The 19,571-nt window shown below is 41.7% G+C and overlaps 2 protein-coding genes across 9 annotated transcripts; one reads left to right on the top strand and one right to left on the bottom strand.

Moving 5' to 3' along the window:
* Nucleotides 1-2,196: 2,196 nt before the first annotated feature.
* On the bottom strand, nucleotides 2,197-3,064 carry LOC111209595 (glutathione S-transferase T3-like). The gene is made up of 3 exons (XM_022709588.1): nucleotides 2,846-3,064; nucleotides 2,545-2,804; nucleotides 2,197-2,503 (listed from the first exon to the last, which is right to left on the bottom strand). Exons 1-3 carry the CDS (start codon nucleotides 3,062-3,064, stop codon nucleotides 2,197-2,199), a joined length of 786 nt encoding a protein of 261 aa, XP_022565309.1.
* LOC106387308 (G-type lectin S-receptor-like serine/threonine-protein kinase RKS1) lies at nucleotides 2,946-19,546 on the top strand. Of its 8 annotated transcripts, XM_048754273.1 has the most exons (7): nucleotides 2,946-6,197; nucleotides 6,333-6,452; nucleotides 12,086-12,266; nucleotides 12,534-12,744; nucleotides 12,823-13,060; nucleotides 18,815-18,959; nucleotides 19,063-19,546. In XM_048754273.1, exons 1-7 carry the CDS (start codon nucleotides 6,106-6,108, stop codon nucleotides 19,387-19,389), a joined length of 1,314 nt encoding a protein of 437 aa, XP_048610230.1. In that variant the 5' UTR covers nucleotides 2,946-6,105; the 3' UTR covers nucleotides 19,390-19,546. The 8 variants fall into 8 exon arrangements, 4 of the variants coding, with proteins under 4 accessions (XP_048610230.1, XP_022565615.1, XP_048610228.1 ...); XR_002661275.2 differs by lacking the exons at nucleotides 12,086-12,266; nucleotides 18,815-18,959; nucleotides 19,063-19,546 and having other exon boundaries at nucleotides 2,949-6,197; nucleotides 12,823-13,665; XR_007322274.1 differs by lacking the exons at nucleotides 12,086-12,266; nucleotides 12,534-12,744; nucleotides 12,823-13,060 and having other exon boundaries at nucleotides 2,950-6,197; nucleotides 18,776-18,959; nucleotides 19,063-19,167.
* Nucleotides 19,547-19,571: the final 25 nt, after the last annotated feature.

The following is a 19,571-nucleotide window of genomic DNA, read 5'->3' as shown; positions in this document are numbered from 1 at the left end:
TAAAACTTATTAAAAGATAACATTTTAAACATATATTTTTAAATAAAAACATAAATACAAAAATTTGTAAAATAAACGAGAATAATTTGAAAGAAACATCCAAGCTCAGTTGTTGTCTTCATCATGTCCAAATTTACGCCATACATGTTCAACCAAATCATCTTTTAGTTGTTGATGCATATGTCTATCACGAATTCTAGTTCGAACATTCATCATATTGGCGATATTTGTAGGGATATCTGTAGAGTACATGAGATCCACATGTGAACTTCCAGTGTCTTCTCCTTGTTGGAACTCTGAAACATCAAATTGAGTGTATCCATCTCGTCCGTCTTCTACTATCATATTATGAAGTATGATACATGCTCTCATAATCTTCTCAATTTTCACTTTATCCCAAAAAAAGTGCTGGATTTTTAACAATGGCAAAGCGAGCTTGCAAGACTCCAAAAGCACGCTCGACATCTTTTCGGACAGCTTCTTGATGTTGAGCAAATAAAACTGCTTTCGGCCCTTGTGGTATTGGAATAGATTGGATAAAAGTTGCCCATCTCGGGTAAATACCATCGGTGAGATAGTAAGTCATATGATACTCTCTTCCATTGACAGAGTAAGTGACTTGCGGAGCTTGACCTTTTATTATGTCATCAAAAACAGGTGAGCGATCAAGAACATTGATATCATTTAAGGTACCTGGAGGTCCAAAAAACGCATGCCATATCCATAGATCATACAAAGCAACCGCCTCTAAAATGATTGTTGGTTTACCCGAACCACGATAATATTGCCCTTTCCAAGCGGTGGGACAATTATTCCACTCCCAATGCATACAATCGATGCTTCTTATCATCCCGGGAAATCCACGATGCTCTCCAATATCAAGTAGACGTTGAAGATCAGCTGGTGTTGGTCTTCGTAGGTACTCGTCCCCGAATAAATAAATTATTCCTTCCACAAAATTCTCCACACATGACCGAGTTGTGGTTTCACCGAGTCTGAGGTATTCGTCGACCGTGTCGGCCGCAGTACCATATGCCAAGACACGAATGGCTGCTGTACACTTTTGGAGTGGAGAGAGACTAAGCCTTTTGAGACCATCTCTCTTTTGTTCAAAGAATTGAACTTCATTGGAGAGTCGATCGACAATACGCATGAACAATGATTTGTTTATTCGAAATCGTCGTCGGAATAGATTTTGAGGAAATGTGGGAGTATCGCTGAAATAATCATTCCATAAACGTACATTTCCTTCTTCACGTTTTCTTTCAATGTAAACTCGTTTTTTTTTCTTTTTCTTTTCTTCTTGATCACCATAATCGCCTGCCAAATTCTCGAACGTTTGATCAAAACATTGATCAAAATATTGATCAAAATATTGATCAAGAGCATCATCATTTGAACCCTCGAAAGTATTATGAGAAGAAAAAGCCATTTACGAGAGGGAGAAAGAGTTTTCGTGAAAAAGAGATTATGGACTTTTGATATGGACTTGAAATTTCAAAGAGGGAACAACAAGAATTCTTTTGGTATGGACTCGAAGTTATAAGATGGAGAAAGAATTTACGAGTTGGGATAAAGGACTTTGATTCTTTTACGAGTTGAATAAGAGTTTACACGTTTAGAAGTTGTAAAGACAGAACCATGCAAGAGAGAATAAAAGTTTACCAGTTGTGAAGAAACAACCAACAATAGAAGAGTTTATATAGAAAATTTGAGTATGGTCAATAATACAAGTTGTATGGCCTTTTGAAACCGTGACACAAGATTACAAAACTACAAAACTACAAAACATGTCACTTGCATGACTTTACAACTACGTGCTATAACAGTAGTCAATAATACAAGCTGTATGTCCTTTTGAAACCGTGACACAAGATTACAAATCATGTCACTTCCTCTCCCAAAGCTCCACACTTTCACTTCTTATTTACCTGAAAATAATGAGAGAAGACAAGAAACATGTGAACAACAAAGCTTATAGCATGTGAATGACAGAACCGTGAACAACAATCGACAAGAACATGTGAACAACAAAGCTTTTATAGCATCAAAGGACGTAACACAACCAAGAAACAACAACCGATAATAATTCAAATTAGACAGAGTTCATAATCAAACAGCTCGTTAAAACAACAAACAAACAACAAACATCAAAGGACATGACACAACACTCGACAAACTACAACATGATACAAACTAAAACAGCTCGCTAATGAGCTTCTTCTTTAGAGACTCTTCATACTCGGGGAGTGGTTCTGGTTTTGCAAGTAGACGGTCAAGTAGACCCATCTTCACGATCCTTTCTTTCCTAGTCATATCCTCTTCTTTAATAGACCATATCTCCTTAAACTCCGACAGCCCTTTCTCCTCTTTCATTGTCTTCTTACCGAGCCTCTTGGCTGCCTTAACACCCGGGGGCCGAACCGTTCCCTCATCTGCTTCACCAGTCTTGTTCACAGTAGCGTGAGATGTAGATGATTGTGCACCATCATCTAACTTCCTCCTTTAGAGATTCTCTCGGTTTTAGGAGAAGATAGATCACACCATTTCTGGTCGTTGCGTAGCTCTTTCCAAGCATGCTCAAGAGTGAATTTTTTTTTATAGTTATTGTAGAAGATTTCGTGAGCTTGCTTCAGGATATCATTATCATTGTGCCCGCTTGTTTTCTCCCTGGCTGCAGATTCATATGCGCCACAGAACTTGCAAACAAGATCGTTGATCTTGTGCCACCGTTGCTTGGAGTGCATTGACTCTCTTTTTTCACAGCCTGCAAGCTTCGGATTGGCGCCAAAGTAGCTGCAACTCTGTTTCAAAAATGACCTGACTTTTAGTCATTCCCTACAACAGGATCTTTGCTCGTGTTTAACCACGAGCTGATGAGCACTATATCATCCGAAGGGGACCACGTCCTTCTTTCTCTACGCTGTGGAGGAGAGTCACCGAAGCTGGAATCTTGAGTGCCTTCTCTGCGAAATACAGGAGCTGGCGGAGAGTCTAGAGAAATGACATTTTCTCGTTGACTATCAAGAAGATCAACATAATTTGAATATGGATTATAATCCATATTCAAATTGTCAAAGAAGAGAAATAGAAGAGATGACCAAGAAGAGAGACGAAAATGATTAAGAAGAGAGATTGAAGTGTGAAAGATCAGGAATATGTTTAAGAAAGAGATAAAGGAGTGTGTTAAATAAATGGAAGAGAAGAGCTGATGGCATTCATCACACTCAACCAAACGGACTTGACACTTATCTAAACACATTCAGAGCAAATTAATATCCATCCTATCTAACCTAACATGTATTTATTACATTACACTAACCCAACGATAAACTAACAATAATCACCATCAAACATCAAACCAAGCACAGCTCAAGACATGTATTTATTACCTAACACTTATCAAGGCATCTACATTTCAGAGGGAGCTGTAAAGGAGGGTACGAACCTTGACTTTGCAGAGAAGAAACCGGAATTTATTGAGATGCTTGCAAGACTTGCAACCGTTGATGCTCCGCATCAAAACTGAACAAAGCTTCTGCGTTTCACCATCACACATAAACCCAGCACAAATTAAATACAATCAAACAAAAACAAACAAAATTAAATCTTTTCGGACAACATACGAAAGAGGAATAATTTTCACTGATTCACTAATAGAGATTAACGTTTTAAAATTATGTATATAGCATTTCCATTGTGATTCACTCACTTAAACTCTTAAACTCTGATAATTGAGAACACAAAAACAAAACAACAAAGAGAGAGACAGATTCTTTACCTTTCGATTCGAACATGTTGTCTCAATTCGTCTCAGTTGCATGCGTATTCCGGTCGCGAGCGATAGAGAGAGATATAGAACCGAAAAAGACAAACCGAAACAAAGTCAGAGACATACCTCTTCGATTCGCATGCAAAGCTTCTACCGCTTCGATTCGCCATTCGATTCCGAAAACAGACTCTTCGGTTCGCATGCAAAGCTTGTACCGCTTCAATTCCCTTCTCGTAATCCCAACACAATCACATGATTCTGCCTTTTGATTCATAAAACGCCTCTTCGATTCATCTCCGACACATGCGCAAATCAGGAACGAGAGATAGAGAGAGAGAGAGACAGAGCATCGAAAAGGAGAGAAAAGAAGAACGCATGGGTCTTTTTTTTCTTGCCCATTCTCATTACCACACGGCCCAATAAACACTGCCACATGCACCATAAGGGACGTCTCTTTTAATCCCACATTAGGAGACGTTCCTTCTTATAATTGTCATTTTTTATTTTGTTTGAATCATAATTTTCCTTAAGATACCACCTTAGATACAGGGTTAATCCTGCTCTAAGGGGATTTGAGAGGATTCATAGGTCTAAAGCCACGATCAGATATCACATCCATAATAACTTGATCAACTGAGTCAGTGTACGATTATGTAACATCCGTCGCCTAGATGTAACATATTCAACGCACATCAACAACAACTCACACGAGTAGCGGTGAAATGACTCATCTGTTTAGATGAGAAAGAAAGCCATGATAAATGGCAATGTTATAGCTTCCGAAGAAGAGAAATTTGTGGTTGGTTTCTTTCGGTATGATAAGATTCGCCGGTAAAGTGAACAACGACGTGTATGTGTAATGTTCATACATAACTACATAAGTAAATATTTATTATTGTACGTAAACGGGGCCTGGCTATTTAGTGAAGGATTGTGTGGACTTGATTATTAGTTGGTGCCCTTTTAGAAGGGTTATGGGTGTGACTGATCGATGAGGCAGAGTAGGACTCTACAATTAAAGTTTGTTAGTTCACGTGTGACCCACTTGGTTTTTACTACCGACACAGCATTCATTTCCACGTCATGAACTATTTCAGCTCTACTCTGATCATACATACATCTTCACGTTTCATGACGAACACTGAAACTATGATTGTCTTCATCATCTTCTTTTTCTCCTTCCTACAATCTTGTGTCTGCGGTGATATGATCATGAGAAGACATTCCTTGAGAGATGGTGATGTTATATTCTCTGAAAGGAAGAGATTCGCCTTTGGATTCTTCAGCTCTCCTCTTTCGAAGCTCCGATATGTCGGAATTTGGTATGCTGAAATCTCTGAGCAGACTGTTGTATGGGTTGCAAACAGAGACCGTCCCGTTAATGATAAATCTGGTCTGATAAAGTTCACCAGCAGAGGGAATCTCTGCGTCTATGCATCATCAGTTAATGAAACAGAACCTGTCTGGTCAACTAACGTTTCAGATAGTATCTTGGAAGCAACTCTAGTTGCGAAACTCTCCGATATAGGGATCCTTGTTCTGCTTGATTTAGTCACAGGGAGATGTTTCTGGGAGAGCTTTGATCATCCGACAGACACTTTTCTTCCGTTCATGAGATTGGGGTTCACACGAAAAGACGGCTTGAATCGCGTTCTGACATCTTGGAGATCTCCTGGCGACCCAGGTTCAGGGATCTTCACGTACCGGATAAAACGTGTGGGATTCCCGCAGCTGATTCTGTATAAAGGTCTGATCCCTTGGTGGCGTGCGGGGACGTGGACCGGGCAGAAGTGGAGCGGAGTGCCTGGAATGACAAGAGGATATATCTTCAATAGCTCGTTTGTTAATAATCAGGACGAAGTATCGATCACTTACGGTGTAACGGATGCTTCAGTCATAACTAGAATGATGGTGAAGGAGACGGGAAACATGCAACGTTTCACATGGATTGCGAGGGACAAGAGATGGAACGGTTTCTGGTCAGCTCCTAAAGAGGATTGCGACTACTATGCACACTGTGGCCTTAACGGTTACTGCGATCCCACAAGTACGGAAGCGTTTGAGTGCACATGCCTGCCTGGTTTTGAGCCAAAGATGCCCCGGGATTGGCTCTTGAGGGACACTTCGGGTGGGTGTACAAAGAAAAACTATGCTTCAATATGCCGTGAGAAAGAAGGGTTTGTGAAGTTAAGGAGCGTGAAGATTCCCGACACATCAAATGCAACTGTGGATATGAAGATAACATTAGAGGAGTGCGAGAATAGGTGCTTGAGGAACTGCTCTTGTGTTGCGTACGCAAGCGCTTACCACGAGAGTGACAGAGGAGCAACTGGATGCTTGACATGGCACGGCGGCATATTAGATACAAGGATTTACGTGAACTCTGGACAAGATTTCTACATACGTGTAGACAGGGAAGAGATGGGTAATATATATATATATATAAATCTATTCTACAAATTATTGACGGCTCTAAAACATTTTTTGGTAAAAATGGAAGAAACGTGTCGGTGTAAAGGAGTTTGTAAGTAGTTAATATCAGTTTGTTTGCTTGTTGCAGTAGGGTGGAACAGAAAGGGCGCATTAGGCAAGATGAGAGCCGTCTTCATTCTCATCAGTTTGATTGCAGCCGTAATGTTACTGACAGTCGTTTTGTTCTGTTTCGTAAGGAACCGACGAAGTAAGTGAATCTCTACGACAGTGCTCAACACAACTAGCTTCTTCTTTTTTAAAAAAATTCTCACCTGCAGAGTCGAACAGGCGTAGAAGATCTGTTAGAAATTGAAGAACATAGTGAAGAACAAGAGATAGATGTTTAATCTAGAAAGTAGAGAGAGATAGAGTAAATAAGGAAAATCTTATTTGCTTGATTAATTTGCTTATGGGAACATCCCATATATATAGGGGTTACAAGTATGGCAAATGGTAGATGAGATATGATAAACTAATAATCTATTGTCTTGAGACTTTAACCCACCATACATGCTTGTCCCTTGTAGTGGCATCTCCTTTGTCTTGAGACCTTAACCCACCATGCATGCTTGTCCCTTGTAGTGGCATCTCCATTGTCTTGAGACCTTAACCAACCATGCATGCTTGTCTCTTGTAGTGGTATCTCCATTGTCTTGAGACCTTAACCAACCATCTTGTTTCTTATTGCTTCATCTTCACACTCCCCCTCAAGCTTGACCATAGGGACTGGTCAAACTTGGAAACCATGAAGCATTCCCTCATTAAAACCTTTAGCTTGGAAAAACCTCATGGGATAAAAACCAAGCCAAGGAAAAAGAGTAGAACACTTCATGGCTAAGAGGATTAGTGTGATGAAAAATCTACGAGTCCTAACTTGGAATGTATGAACTCGCAAACCTTGGTGCTTGCAGCCTTGGTAAAGATGTCAGCTAGTTGATCCTCACTTCTTGTGTAGCAGGGTAAGATGATCCTTTGTTCCACTGCTTGCCTAACTTTATGACAATCCACCTCAATGTGTTTAGTCCTCTCATGGAACACACTGTTGGAAGCTATGTGTATTGCTGCTTGATTATCACAATGCATGGTGATTGGAGTTGATGTCTCTATACCCAAGTCTCGAAGTAGGTTTCTGATCCAAATCAACTCACTAGTGAGCTTCCTCATCGCCCTATATTCAGCTTCAGCACTTGAGCATGACACTATCTTCTGTTTCTTGCTCTTCCAAGTGACAAGATTGCCTCCAATAAATGTACAATAGCCGGTAGTGGATCTCCTATCCACTCTGTCTCCTGCCCAATCAGCATCACAATACCCAACTATCTCTGTATTTTTGTTGCATCCCATCCACACTCCTTGCCCTGGCGCCTCTCTTAGGTATCTTAGGATCCTTTCAACCATGTTCCAATGGTGTATCTTGGGAGCTTGCATATTCTGGCTTACTTGGTTAACTGCAAAGCATACATCAGGCCTGGTGATGGTGAGGTATATCAGCTTTCCTACAATTCTTCTATAGTGTTTAACGTCAGTATAGGGCTTGTCTTCAATCTCCCCCTCACGCAGCACCTTATACCCATCTTCTAGTGGAGTCTTGGCTACTTTCGCTCCAAGATTTCCTGCCTCATTCAAAAGATCAAGTGTGTACTTCCTTTGAGATAAGAAAAGCCCCTCTTTAGAGCGGCATATTTCTATCCCTAGAAAGTACTTTAGCTCACCCAAATCTTTAATATCAAAAGTAGACTTAAGAAAGACTTTGGTTGAGATAATACCTTCCTTGTCACTTCCTGTGATGATAATATCATCTACATAAATAAGAATCACCACAATTCCTTGCTTGCTTGTGAGTGTGAAGAGTGTATGATCAGCTTCTGACTTTACAAACCCTCTTCCATTGAGAGTTGTACTCAGTTTGTGGTACCAAGCCCTTGGTGACTGTTTTAACCCATATATTGCTTTCTTCAACCTTAGGACATTCCCTGGCTTGACCATGTCTTCCATACCCGGAGGTGGCCTCATGTAAACCTCATCCTCCAGCTCTCCTTGAAGAAAAGCATTTTTGACATCCATCTGCCATAAATCCCATTCCAAGTTCACTGCCAATGAGAGTAGAATTCTTATGGTGTGGAGTTTAGCTACTGGTGCAAATGTATCCAGATAGTCTTCTCCATAGACTTGGGTGTATCCTCTTGCAACTAGCCTTGTTTTCTTTCTTTCTGGTTTCCCATTGGCAAGGTACTTGATGGTGAAGAGTAGACGGCTTGTAACAGCTTTCTTTCCTTTGGGGAGCTCAGTTTCATACCAAGTATCATTCTTGATCATGGCACCAACTTCATCCCCAACTGACGCTCTCCACTCTTCATGCTTCATGGCTTCTTCATAAGTCTTTGGTACATACTCTTGATCTAGGTTGCTGATGAAGACTACATGCTCTTCAGATAGTCTCGCAAAAGAACATGTTGCTTGGATAGGATGAGCTACTGCATTGTTGTTGAAGTATACTTTGGTGTCCATCCACTGAGATGGTTTCTTCACCCTTGTACTCCTCCTTAATGGTTGAACTTCTTGTTGCATTCCATCTTGATCATTAACAACTTCTTCTTGGATAGCTTCTTCTTGGATAGCTTCCTCGTGGATAGCTTCGTCATGGATATCTTCTTCAGGGATAGCTTCCTCATGGATAACTTGCAAATTAGGTTGGTTCCCCCCCCTCATGATCAGGATGGACTGCTTCTTCAATTGATGTAGCTTCATCCACAACTGGAGGTATATGTGAAGTGCTCGGTATGCCACTTGTTTGAGGCTGGCTGATGCCTAGGTTTTCCAGAATGATTTTCAAGTTGTTTGCCCTATCTGAAGATCCTTGTGAGAGATCCTGAAGGCTTTCCCAACTCTTCTCATCATAGTATCCCTTTGATTCCACAAACTTAACATCCCTTGAGACCATAACTCTTCTTGATTCAGGTATGTAGCACTTGTACCCCTTCTGCGCATGAGTATATCCTATGAACATGCCTTTGACACTCTTGGCTTCAAGCTTGTTTCTCTGTTCCCCTGGTATCAAGACATAGCACACACACCCAAAAACACGCAAGTGATCAATTGGAGGTTTTATTTTGTTTAATACCTGAAAGGGAGAGTTATCTTGGAGGACTTTGGTGGGGATCCTGTTGATCAAATAACATGCTGAGACCACAGCATCTCCCCAGAACCTCTTTGGAACATTGGTATGGAACATCATGCTCCTTGCAACCTCCATAAGATGGCGATTCTTCCTTTCAGCAACTCCATTTTGTTGTGGTGTGTATGGGCAACTTGTTTGATGGATTATGCCATGTTTTGCTAAGTGATGTTTGAAAGCAGTGCTTGTATATTCTCCGCCATTATCAGACCTAAAAATTTTGATCTTGGAATTGAAATGGTTAGATACATAGTTTTGGAAGTTAATAAAAGCTTCTAAAACTCTATCTTTAGTTTGAATCAAGGTGAGCCATGTATATTTTGATTTTTCATCTATGAATGTAACAAAATATTTATGGTTCTCCCTAGACATACAAGGTGCTGTCCAAACATCAGAGTGCACAAGATCAAAGCAATTTTCATAAATAGTCTTAGAATTAGGGAAAACAGATCTCTGATGTTTACCAAGAATACAAGCCTCACAACTTCCACTCTTTAAAGATAGATTAGGTAACATCAGTCCTAAGGCACGATAATGAGGATGACCTAATCTAGCATGCCATAAAACATCACTAGCTAACACAGAAGCAGAATTGAAAGCACAAGATAAATTTGAAAGCTTGGTGTTTTCAAGCAAGTAAAGCTCTCCCTTGCTCACACCCTTTCCCAGCATCTTCCTGGTCTTAATATCCTGAAAGCACACATCATTAGGACTGAAAATAACATTGCAATTTAGATCATTGGTTGCTCTCTTAACAGATAATAAGTTGGATGTGAAAGTAGGCATATAAAAAGCTTGAGACTCCTTATCAAACAGTTTCAAGTTTCCTACTCCTTCAATTGGAATTCTATCACCATTAGCAATCACTACACTCCCTAGAGCAGGTTTAACATCACTAATCAGTCTAGCATCCCTAATCATATGATGAGAAGCTCCTGAATCGATGATCAAAGGTCTAGTAGTATGTGAAGCACTGTGAATAGAATTTAAAGCATTGACACTGATGTTACCAGAGTTTGCATTGATAGCTTTGATAAGGGCTTCAATGTCTGACTTGCGGATGAAGGCATCATCAGGGGATGGCTGGGACATGGCATGGGATGTGGATCCACCAGTGTGGGTGGTTGAGATCATAGCTCTTCCATCTTCTCCTATGCGCATGGAGCCTGGTACTGTGGTTTCATGAGCTCTTGCTTCATGTGCTTTGGCCTGGTTGTATCTGTTGGTTGAAGCAGGTCTGAGGTGAGGATGGAGGATCCAACAATTGGTTTTGGAGTGGCCTAGATTCTTGCAGTGCTCACAGGTCACAGACTTGTCTCCTCCTCTTCTTGGTTTGAAGTGTGCTTTGTTGACTGAAGCACTCTCCATCTTCTCAGCTTTGTTTGCCATAGACAGTTTCCCTTTTCCACCAAAGAGACCATCTGAGCCTAGCTCCTTCCGAAGTTGAGCACACACATCATCATAGCTTGGAAGCTCTTTAGCTCTCAATATGTGTTTAAGTACATCATTGAAGCTTGGGTTGAGTGTGAGAAGCAATCCAAAGACCTTGTCTTGCTCACGCCTCTCTTCTAGTGTACTAGGATCAGTGGTACTTGGTCTCAGCATCTCAAGTTCAGACCACAGCTGGCTGTACTTCCCAAGGTGCTTGGTGAAGTCCATCTCCTCTTGCTGTAAGTTGTTGATTGCCCTCTTAACCTCAAAAATTCTGGTGAGGTTTGAAGTGTTGCCATATACCTTGTGTAAGGTATCCCATAGCTTCTTTGCAGTCTCACAATGTGAGTAAGACTCCATGATAGGAGTATCAAGTGAGCCTTGCAAGATAGACAGCACCATGAGATCCTCCTGACCCCATTTGCCTTCATCTACCACTACAACCTCCTTGCCATCTTCTCCTTGGGTGATTTGTCTTGGGGCCTCACTTGTAGTGATGTGCTCCCATAGACCTCTTCCTCCAAGAGCTGTCCTGGTCAATCTCGACCAGGTAATGTAGTTAGGACCTTTCAGGATGACTGGAATCCTAACTAGCTTGTGCTGCTCCATCTTTGCTTGCTATTGTCCAGCGGGTAAAAAATAAAAAATTTACCAAGGAGAAATTTGAATTTCTGAGGCTAGGCAAGAGAGAAAACAAGGGAAGCCAAGATATGTTCTCTAGAAATGAAGAAAGTAAACCAAACAAGTGAAAGAGTAAGGTGAATAGAGTAAATTTGCGGAAGCAGTTTGGTGTTCAAGAGCTTGGATGCTCTGATACCATGTTAGAAATTGAAAAACATAGTGAAGAACATAGTGAAGAACAAGAGAGAGAGATGTTTAATCTAGAAAGTAGAGAGAGATAGAGTAAATAAGGAGAATCTTATTTGCTTGATTAATTTGCTTATGGGAACATCCCATATATATAGGGGTTACAAGTATGGCAAATGGTAGATGAGATATGATAAACTAATAATCCATTGTCTTGAGACTTTAACCCACCATACATGCTTGTCCCTTGTAGTGCCATCTCCTTTGTCTTGAGACCTTAACCCACCATGCATGCTTGTCCCTTGTAGTGGCATCTCCATTGTCTTGAGACCTTAACCAACTATGCATGCTTGTCTCTTGTAGTGGTATCTCCATTGTCTTGAGACCTTAACCAACCATCTTGTTTCTTATTGCTTCATCTTCACAAGATCATCATCAACAGCCTTCACCCGGGAATCTTTTGATTTAAAAGATTCATTCGGATTGGAAGAGGACCAGGGGAGAGAATGGGAGTTGCCTCTCTTTGAGCTTAACACAATCGCTACAGCGACGAACAATTTCGCTTTCTGTAACAAGCTTGGAGCAGGTGGTTTTGGACCCGTTTATAAGGTAAGAAGATGCGAAATCCTTCTTACCATACACAACAAATCTTTAAGTTCAATAAGTAGTATACCAAAGGTCGTTAGCTCAAAGAACCGTGGTCACTGTTTCCGACATCCCCGGTTCAAGTAACCATTGATATAGAATTAATAATACATGTTATGGTTTCGAATCTAGGGATTATGGACTTTGGTCCGAACATTTTAGTAATAATAATAATAATAATAATAATAATGTGTACAATGTTTTCTAAAGAATAAAAAATGTTCGACTCAGGGCGTGTTACAAAACGGTATGGAGATAGCAGTGAAGAGGCTGTCGAGAAAGTCAGGCCAAGGAATGGAAGAGTTCAAGAACGAGGTCAAGTTGATATCAAAGTTGCAGCATCGAAATCTCGTGAGGATCTTAGGGTGTTGCGTCGAACTGGATGAGAAGATGTTGATATACGAGTACTTACCAAACAAGAGCCTAGATTATTTCATATTCCGTACGTACGTTCAACATTTTTCTGATGCCTTCAAATCTTCCAATTCATGATCTTATGGTGTTGCGTGTTTCCCCGTAGATGAAGAGCAGAGAGCGGAGCTGGATTGGCCAAAACGGATGGTAATAATCCAGGGGATTGCTCGGGGAATCTTGTATCTTCATCAAGATTCAAGACTGAGAATCATCCACAGGGACCTCAAGGCCAGCAATGTTCTTCTTGACAACGAGATGATCCCCAAGATTGCTGATTTTGGCATGGCTAGAATCTTTGGGGTCAACCAAATCGAAGGAAGCACCAATCGGGTTGTCGGAACATAGTGAGTAATTATTTCTCAGTCTCCACAATACTCTCCAACCTTTTTTTTTTTCCAATCATATATAGAAAAACATGTTGCGGAAAGTCACACGGCGCAGCGGAAATACTAATGGTCGTGTTCCCCTGACCTTGTGCGAACCTGTGAGGAAAATACTTCGACGATGGCAAGATATCAAAGTTGCGATAACTAAATGAGACACACAATTTTTACGTGGAAAACCTCCTCGATGTGAGAAGGAAAAACCACGAGACCGTAGTCCACTCAAAAAATCCACTATATAAATGGTATGTGTACAACCACGTCCTCCTTGTTCAACAGCCTGAACAGAATAGAGAATCTAGCTACAAAGAGCTATCTCCAACACAAACAACAACAACAAGAGAGCAACACAAAGCTTCAAAACCGGCAGCAACCAAACGACCTCAGCTCACAAAGATTCCGGCTTACAGAAACTAGTCCAACCGTACAAATCCAAGATAAACAAGTCGACAATACCTCTGCCAAATTTCAGCTCAATAAGAGAAGATCTCACCGTTGGATTTACCAACAACCAAGACTGCTCTGCTGAAGAACTATGGCGACCAGCTTCAAGAAAACCCAGACAACAGAAGATCCAACCGTTGAAATCCAAATACCTTCGGTGAACCTCTAACCCACTGACTGAAGAAGCTTCCCACAAAATATCAGCCCGATCAGGATCCGTTTGACCCTCCAAATCCAGTCTTGAAATCACCTTACGAGTTTTCTCCTTCTCTCTTCTTTCTCTCTTTTGTCTCTCTCTCTAAACTCTATTATTGTGAGTCTAGTGACAAGGGGGGAACATTATTATTTCTTAAGTTCACCCCAATTGGTCCTCTCCATCTAGGAGGGACCCAACAAACTCCCCCTCCGACTAGATGGAAGAGACAACCATTCCGGCTATCTCTCGGCATACCTCAAGCTTCCCCCTCGGTAATGACTTCGTCATCATATCAGCTCCATTATCATCCGTATGAACTTTCTCAAGTTCCACTTCCTTGGAAGCAACCACATCACGTATCCAATGATACCTCCTCTGAATGTGTTTTGACTTCGAATGAAATGTAGAATTCTTCCCGAGACAAATAGCGCTTTGACTATCACAAAGTAACACATACTTTTCTTGCTTGAAACCGATCTCTTCACAGAAGTTCTTCATCCACAACAACTCTTTACAAGCTTCAGTTGCGGCAATGAACTCTGCCTCAGTGGTAGATAGTGCAACACACTTTTGCAGCCTTGACTGCCATGCCACAGCTCCACCCGCAAATGTTACCAAGTAACCCGAAGTAGACTTGCTAGAATCAGCATCTCCAGACATGTCAGAATCAGTGAAACAGACCAGCAAAGGCTTCTTACCTTCAAAGGTAATCTTCAAATTAGAAGTCCCTCTGAGATATCTCAAAATCCACTTCACAGCATTCCAATGTTCTCTTCCCGGATTGGAGAGAAACCTGCTGACAACTCCAACGGCGTAGGCTAAATCCGGTCTTGTACAGACCATGGCATACATCAAACTACCCACTGCAGAAGCATACGGAACCTTCGCCATATCTTCCTTCTCCGCATATGTCTTCGGACTTTGTTGACTGCTCAGTCTTAAGTGTGGAGCAAGAGGAGTACTCAACACTTTAGACTTGTCCATGTGAAACCGCTTAAGTACTTTTTCAATGTACTTCTCCTGAGATAAGTGAATCAGCTTCTCACCTCTATCCCGAATAATTCTCATACCAAGAATCTGTTTCGCTGGACCCATATCTTTCATGGCAAAGGACTCACTGAGCTGCTCTTTCAACTCCTTAATTCTGTCCATGTTCCTGCCCACAATCAACATATCATCGACATACAGCAACAAGATGATAAAATCATCCTCACCGAACACCTTCACAAATACACAATGGTCTGAATCAGTCTCTGCATAACCATGCTCCCCCATAACAGACTTGAACTTCATGTACCACTGCCTTGGTGCTTGCTTCAATCCATAAAGGCTTTTCTTCAAGCGGCAAACCAAATTTTCTTTGCCCTTTTGCACATAGCCTTCCGGTTGTTCCATGTAGATCTCTTCCTCCAAATCACCATGAAGGAAAGCAGTCTTCACGTCCATTTGCTCAACCTCTAGATCAAGGCTCGCTGCCAATCCAAGTACAACCCGAATGGATGACATCTTCACAACAGGAGAAAAGATTTCATCATAATCAATTCCCTTCTTTTGGCTGTAGCCTTTCACAACCAATCTAGCCTTGTGTCGAGGTGGCAAATTTTCATCCTCATGCTTAATTCTGTACACCCACTTATTAAGCAAAGCCTTCTTGCCCTTAGGCAATTTCACCAACTCAAAAGTATGGTTCTCCTCAAAAGAATCCATCTCCTCATCCATGGCTCCAAACCACTTATCCTTGTGTTCATCCTCCAAAGCTTCATCATAGCTTTCAGGCTCTCCCCCATCAGTAAGTAATACATACTCACTAGGATCATACCTTGTCGACGGTTTAAGACCTCTCTCGGATCTTCTAACAATAGTAGGTTGGTTCTCAGCAGCTGGTGTCTCACCATGATCGTCACCATGATCACCACTACCATCTTCATGTGCGGGAGCATCTGCACTGGGTGTATTATCCTGAACCTCAACCTCAACCTCACCGTGAACCGATGTAGAAGGAGTAGCCTCTGTATCGATCAAACCCTCAAAAATCTGAGTTGGCTTTTTGGACTTGTCAATGTCCTTAATCGTTTGATCTTCCATAAACACAACATCTCTGCTCCTTACGAGCTTCCTCTCAACGGGATCATAAAATCTGTACCCGAACTCATCATGACCATAACCGATGAACACACACTGCCGCGACTTCATCTCAAGCTTCGATCTATCAACCTTGGGAATATGAACAAATGCCTTACACCCAAAGACCCTCAAGTGACTGTAAGAAACATCCTTACCAGTCCAAACCCTCTCTGGAACATCACCATCCAATGGAGCACTTGGTGACAAATTCAGCACATGAACCACCGTGTTCAAAGCTTCTGCCCAGAAAGTCATCGATAAGCCTGACTGTGAGATCAAACATCTCATCCTCTCGACAATCGTCCGATTCATCCTTTCAGCCAACCCATTCAACTGTGGAGTATGAGGTGGCGTGAACTGATGCCTTATTCCATGCTCTTTGCAATAAGCATCAAATGGTCCAAGATACTCTCCACCATTATCACTGCGGATACACTTCAGCTTCTTCCCCGTTTGTCTCTCAACCAATGCCACAAAGTGCTTGAAATATCCCAGCACCTGATCCTTCGTCCTCATAGGAAATACCCACGACTTCCTTGAATGATCATCAATAAAAGTCACATAATATGATGCGCCACCAAGAGATCTTGTCTTCATTGGACCACACACATCTGAGTGTACCAAATCCAGTACCTCGGGTTTCCTAGAAGGTGCGGAAGACTTGAAAGATACCCTGTGTTGTTTTCCCGCAAAGCAATGCGAACACTTCTGTAGGTGCAAACCAGAGATTCCTGGAATCACCTCATTCTTAGACAACACAACCATTCCCTTCTCACTCATGTGACCGAGTCTCTTATGCCATAACTCCATGGCATTATCATTCTCCACCGCATTAACAACATCTTTGGAGACCTTAGCCTGCATCCAATAGAAAGATGAAGACTTCTCACCTCGAGCCACAATCAAAGAACCGCGAGAGAGCTTCCATTTACCACCACCGTGCAAACTGAAATAGCCCTCATCATCAAGTCTTCCCGTCGATATCAGATTCATCCTAATATCAGGAACATGCTTAACATCCTTAAGCACCAGCCTAGTACCAAGACTAGTCTCCAAGCAAACATCACCAATGCCAGCAACCTGAGCCATCGCATCATTCCCCATCTTCACAGAACCATAATTACCCGTAGTATAGGTAGAAAACAAATCCCGCTGTGATGTAGCATGAGTAGTAGCTCCACTGTCAATCACCCAACTGGTGTCCTGGCATGCGACATTAATGGCATCACCCTCAAGAAGAATGAGAAACTGATCTTCGGTGAGAGTCACCCGATCCACCTTTTCTTCTTGATTTCCTTGCTGCTTGTTTTTCAACTTCCAGCAATCCTTCTTCATGTGCCCTTTCTTATGACAGAAGTAGCACTCCATATTAGCAAATCTATTAGACTTGCTCCTGCTCCTGTTCTTGTCTCTCTTGGGATCTCTACTTGTACTTCTCCCCCTTGACTCAGTAACAAAACATCTGAACGCGAACTGCTAGCATTCGACTGCCTTCTTGCTTCCTCATTAAGAACACTGTTCTTCACTGAATCCATCGAAATAACACCTTCCGACGCGGAGTTACAAAGAGACATCCTGAAAACCTCCCAAGAGTCCGGTAAAGTACCGAGAAGCCACAGACCGTGAATCTCATCATCAAACTTGATGCCCATATCAGACAACTTGTTGAGCAATCCCTGAAACGCATTCAAGTGATCTGTCATCGGAGTCCCCTCCTGATACCTCAGCTCAATCAACTTCTTGATCATGTACATCTTGTTGTTTCCGGTCTTCCTAGCATATAACTGCTCCAGCTTCTTCCACAAAGAACGAGCATCCGTCTCAGTCTCAATATGATGCAACACATTATCATCTACCCACTGCCTTATCAACCCACACACTTGGCGATGCTGCAGCTTCCACTCTTCATCCGTCTTCTTCTCAGGTTTCTGCTCCTCGAAGACTGGAACATGGAATTCTTTAACAAAGAGCAAATCCTCCATCTTGCCCTTCCATAGATGATAGTTAGCACCATTCAAGCTTATCATCCTGCTCATATTTTCCATCTTTCACACAAGCAAATAACAACCCAAAGTTATCAAAACCAAAGCTCTAAAACCAGAAGCTCTGATACCACTCTGTTGGGGAAAGTCACACGGCGCAGCGGAAATACTAATGGTCGTGTTCCCCTGACCTTGTGCGAACCTGTGAGGAAAATACTTCGACGATGGCAAGATATCAAAGTTGCGATAACTAAATGAGACACACAATTTTTACGTGGAAAACCTCCTCGATGTGAGAAGGAAAAACCACGGGACCGTAGTCCACTCAAAAAATCCACTATATAAATGGTATGAGTACAACCACGTCCTCCCTGTTCAACAGCCTGAACAGAACAGAGAATCTAGCTACAAAGAGCTATCTCCAACACAAACAACAACAACAAGAGAGCAACACAAAGCTTCAAAACCGGCAGCAACCAAACGACCTCAGCTCACAAAGATTCCGGCTTCCAGAAACCAATCCAACCGTACAAATCCAAGATAAACAAGTCGACAATACCTCTACCAAATTTCAGCTCAAGAAGAGAAGATCTTACCGTTGGATTTACCAAACACCCAAGACTGCTCTGCTGAAGAACTATGGCGACCAGCTTCAAGAAAACCCAGACAACAGAAGATCCAACCGTTGAAATCCAAATCCCTTCGGTGAACCTCTAACCCACTGACTGAAGAAGCTTCCCACAAAATATCAGCCCGATCAGGATCCGTTTGACCCTCCAAATCCAGTCTTGAAATCACCTTACGAGTTTTATCCTTCTCTCTTCTTTCTCTCTTTTGTCTCTCTCTCTAAACTCTATTATTGTGAGTCTAGTGACAAAGGGGGAACATTATTATTTCTTAAGTTCACCCCAATTGGTCCTCTTCATCTAGGAGGGACCCAACAAAACATTTCAATCTAAATTGTCACAGCGGATATATGTCACCGGAGTACGCAATGGATGGCCAATTCTCCATAAAATCCGATGTCTACAGCTATGGAATATTGATCTTAGAGATCATAACCGGAAAGAAGAACAGTACTATCTACCAAGAATCTTCGAATTTAGTCGGACATGTAAGTTAAAAACTCAGTTTTTTTCACAGGAGTTTGGGATTGGGACTGGTAAAAAAGTAAAAAACAGAAGAACAAGAAAATGTTGGTTTCTTTCGTCTTGTAGATTTGGGCTCTGTGGGAGAAAGGTGAAGCAACAGAGATCATAGATACGTTAATGGACGGAGAGACTTATGAGGAGAACGACGTGATAAAGTGCGTACACATTGGGTTGCTCTGCGTGCAAGAAAGCCCTTTTGACAGACCAGACATGTCCTCTGTTGTGTTCATGTTTGGACATAACGCCATTAATCTTCCATCTCCGAAGCATCCTGCTTTTATGGTGGGAAGGAAGATAAACGTCCAAAATAGCGGCAGCTCAGGTACTTTGCCCAGCGGGGAAACGGGTGGTTCTTTCAATGACGTTACTCTCACCGATGTTCAAGGTCGTTAGAAAACAACCAAGTGTTTTTTCCCTTTCTCAATGAATAACAACACTAGTCTCTCGATAGGTTTCACAATTAACGGGTCTACTAAATGATTTCCTGTGCTCATATACGTGCATCTAAACATTTACAAAATAATCAAATTATAATGATAATTAGTAAAGATTTGTTTTTCTTACATTTATACGTT

Source organism: Brassica napus, chromosome C4 (genome assembly GCF_020379485.1).
Source record: "Brassica napus cultivar Da-Ae chromosome C4, Da-Ae, whole genome shotgun sequence".
In the NCBI taxonomy this organism is placed as follows: domain Eukaryota; kingdom Viridiplantae; phylum Streptophyta; class Magnoliopsida; order Brassicales; family Brassicaceae; genus Brassica; species Brassica napus.
Note: the sequence above shows the minus strand (reverse complement) of the source record. Positions and strands in the feature narration are given on the sequence as shown.

Excerpts from the sequence above, each read along its gene's own strand:
- LOC111209595 (XM_022709588.1), bottom strand. The coding sequence starts at position 3,064 with ATGGATTATAATCCATATTCAAATTATGTTGATCTTCTTGATAGTCAA. Across the intron at positions 2,805-2,845 it reads TAAACACGAGCAAAGATCCT|AGTTGCAGCTACTTTGGCGC; the intron begins GTTGTAGGGAAT and ends TTTTTGAAACAG. Across the intron at positions 2,504-2,544 it reads CTACGCAACGACCAGAAATG|GAGGAAGTTAGATGATGGTG; the intron begins GTGTGATCTATC and ends GAATCTCTAAAG.
- LOC106387308 (XM_022709894.2), top strand. The coding sequence starts at position 4,856 with ATGAACTATTTCAGCTCTACTCTGATCATACATACATCTTCACGTTTC. Across the intron at positions 6,198-6,332 it reads TGTAGACAGGGAAGAGATGG|TAGGGTGGAACAGAAAGGGC; the intron begins GTAATATATATA and ends TGCTTGTTGCAG. Across the intron at positions 6,453-12,533 it reads TTTCGTAAGGAACCGACGAA|GGCGTGTTACAAAACGGTAT; the intron begins GTAAGTGAATCT and ends TGTTCGACTCAG.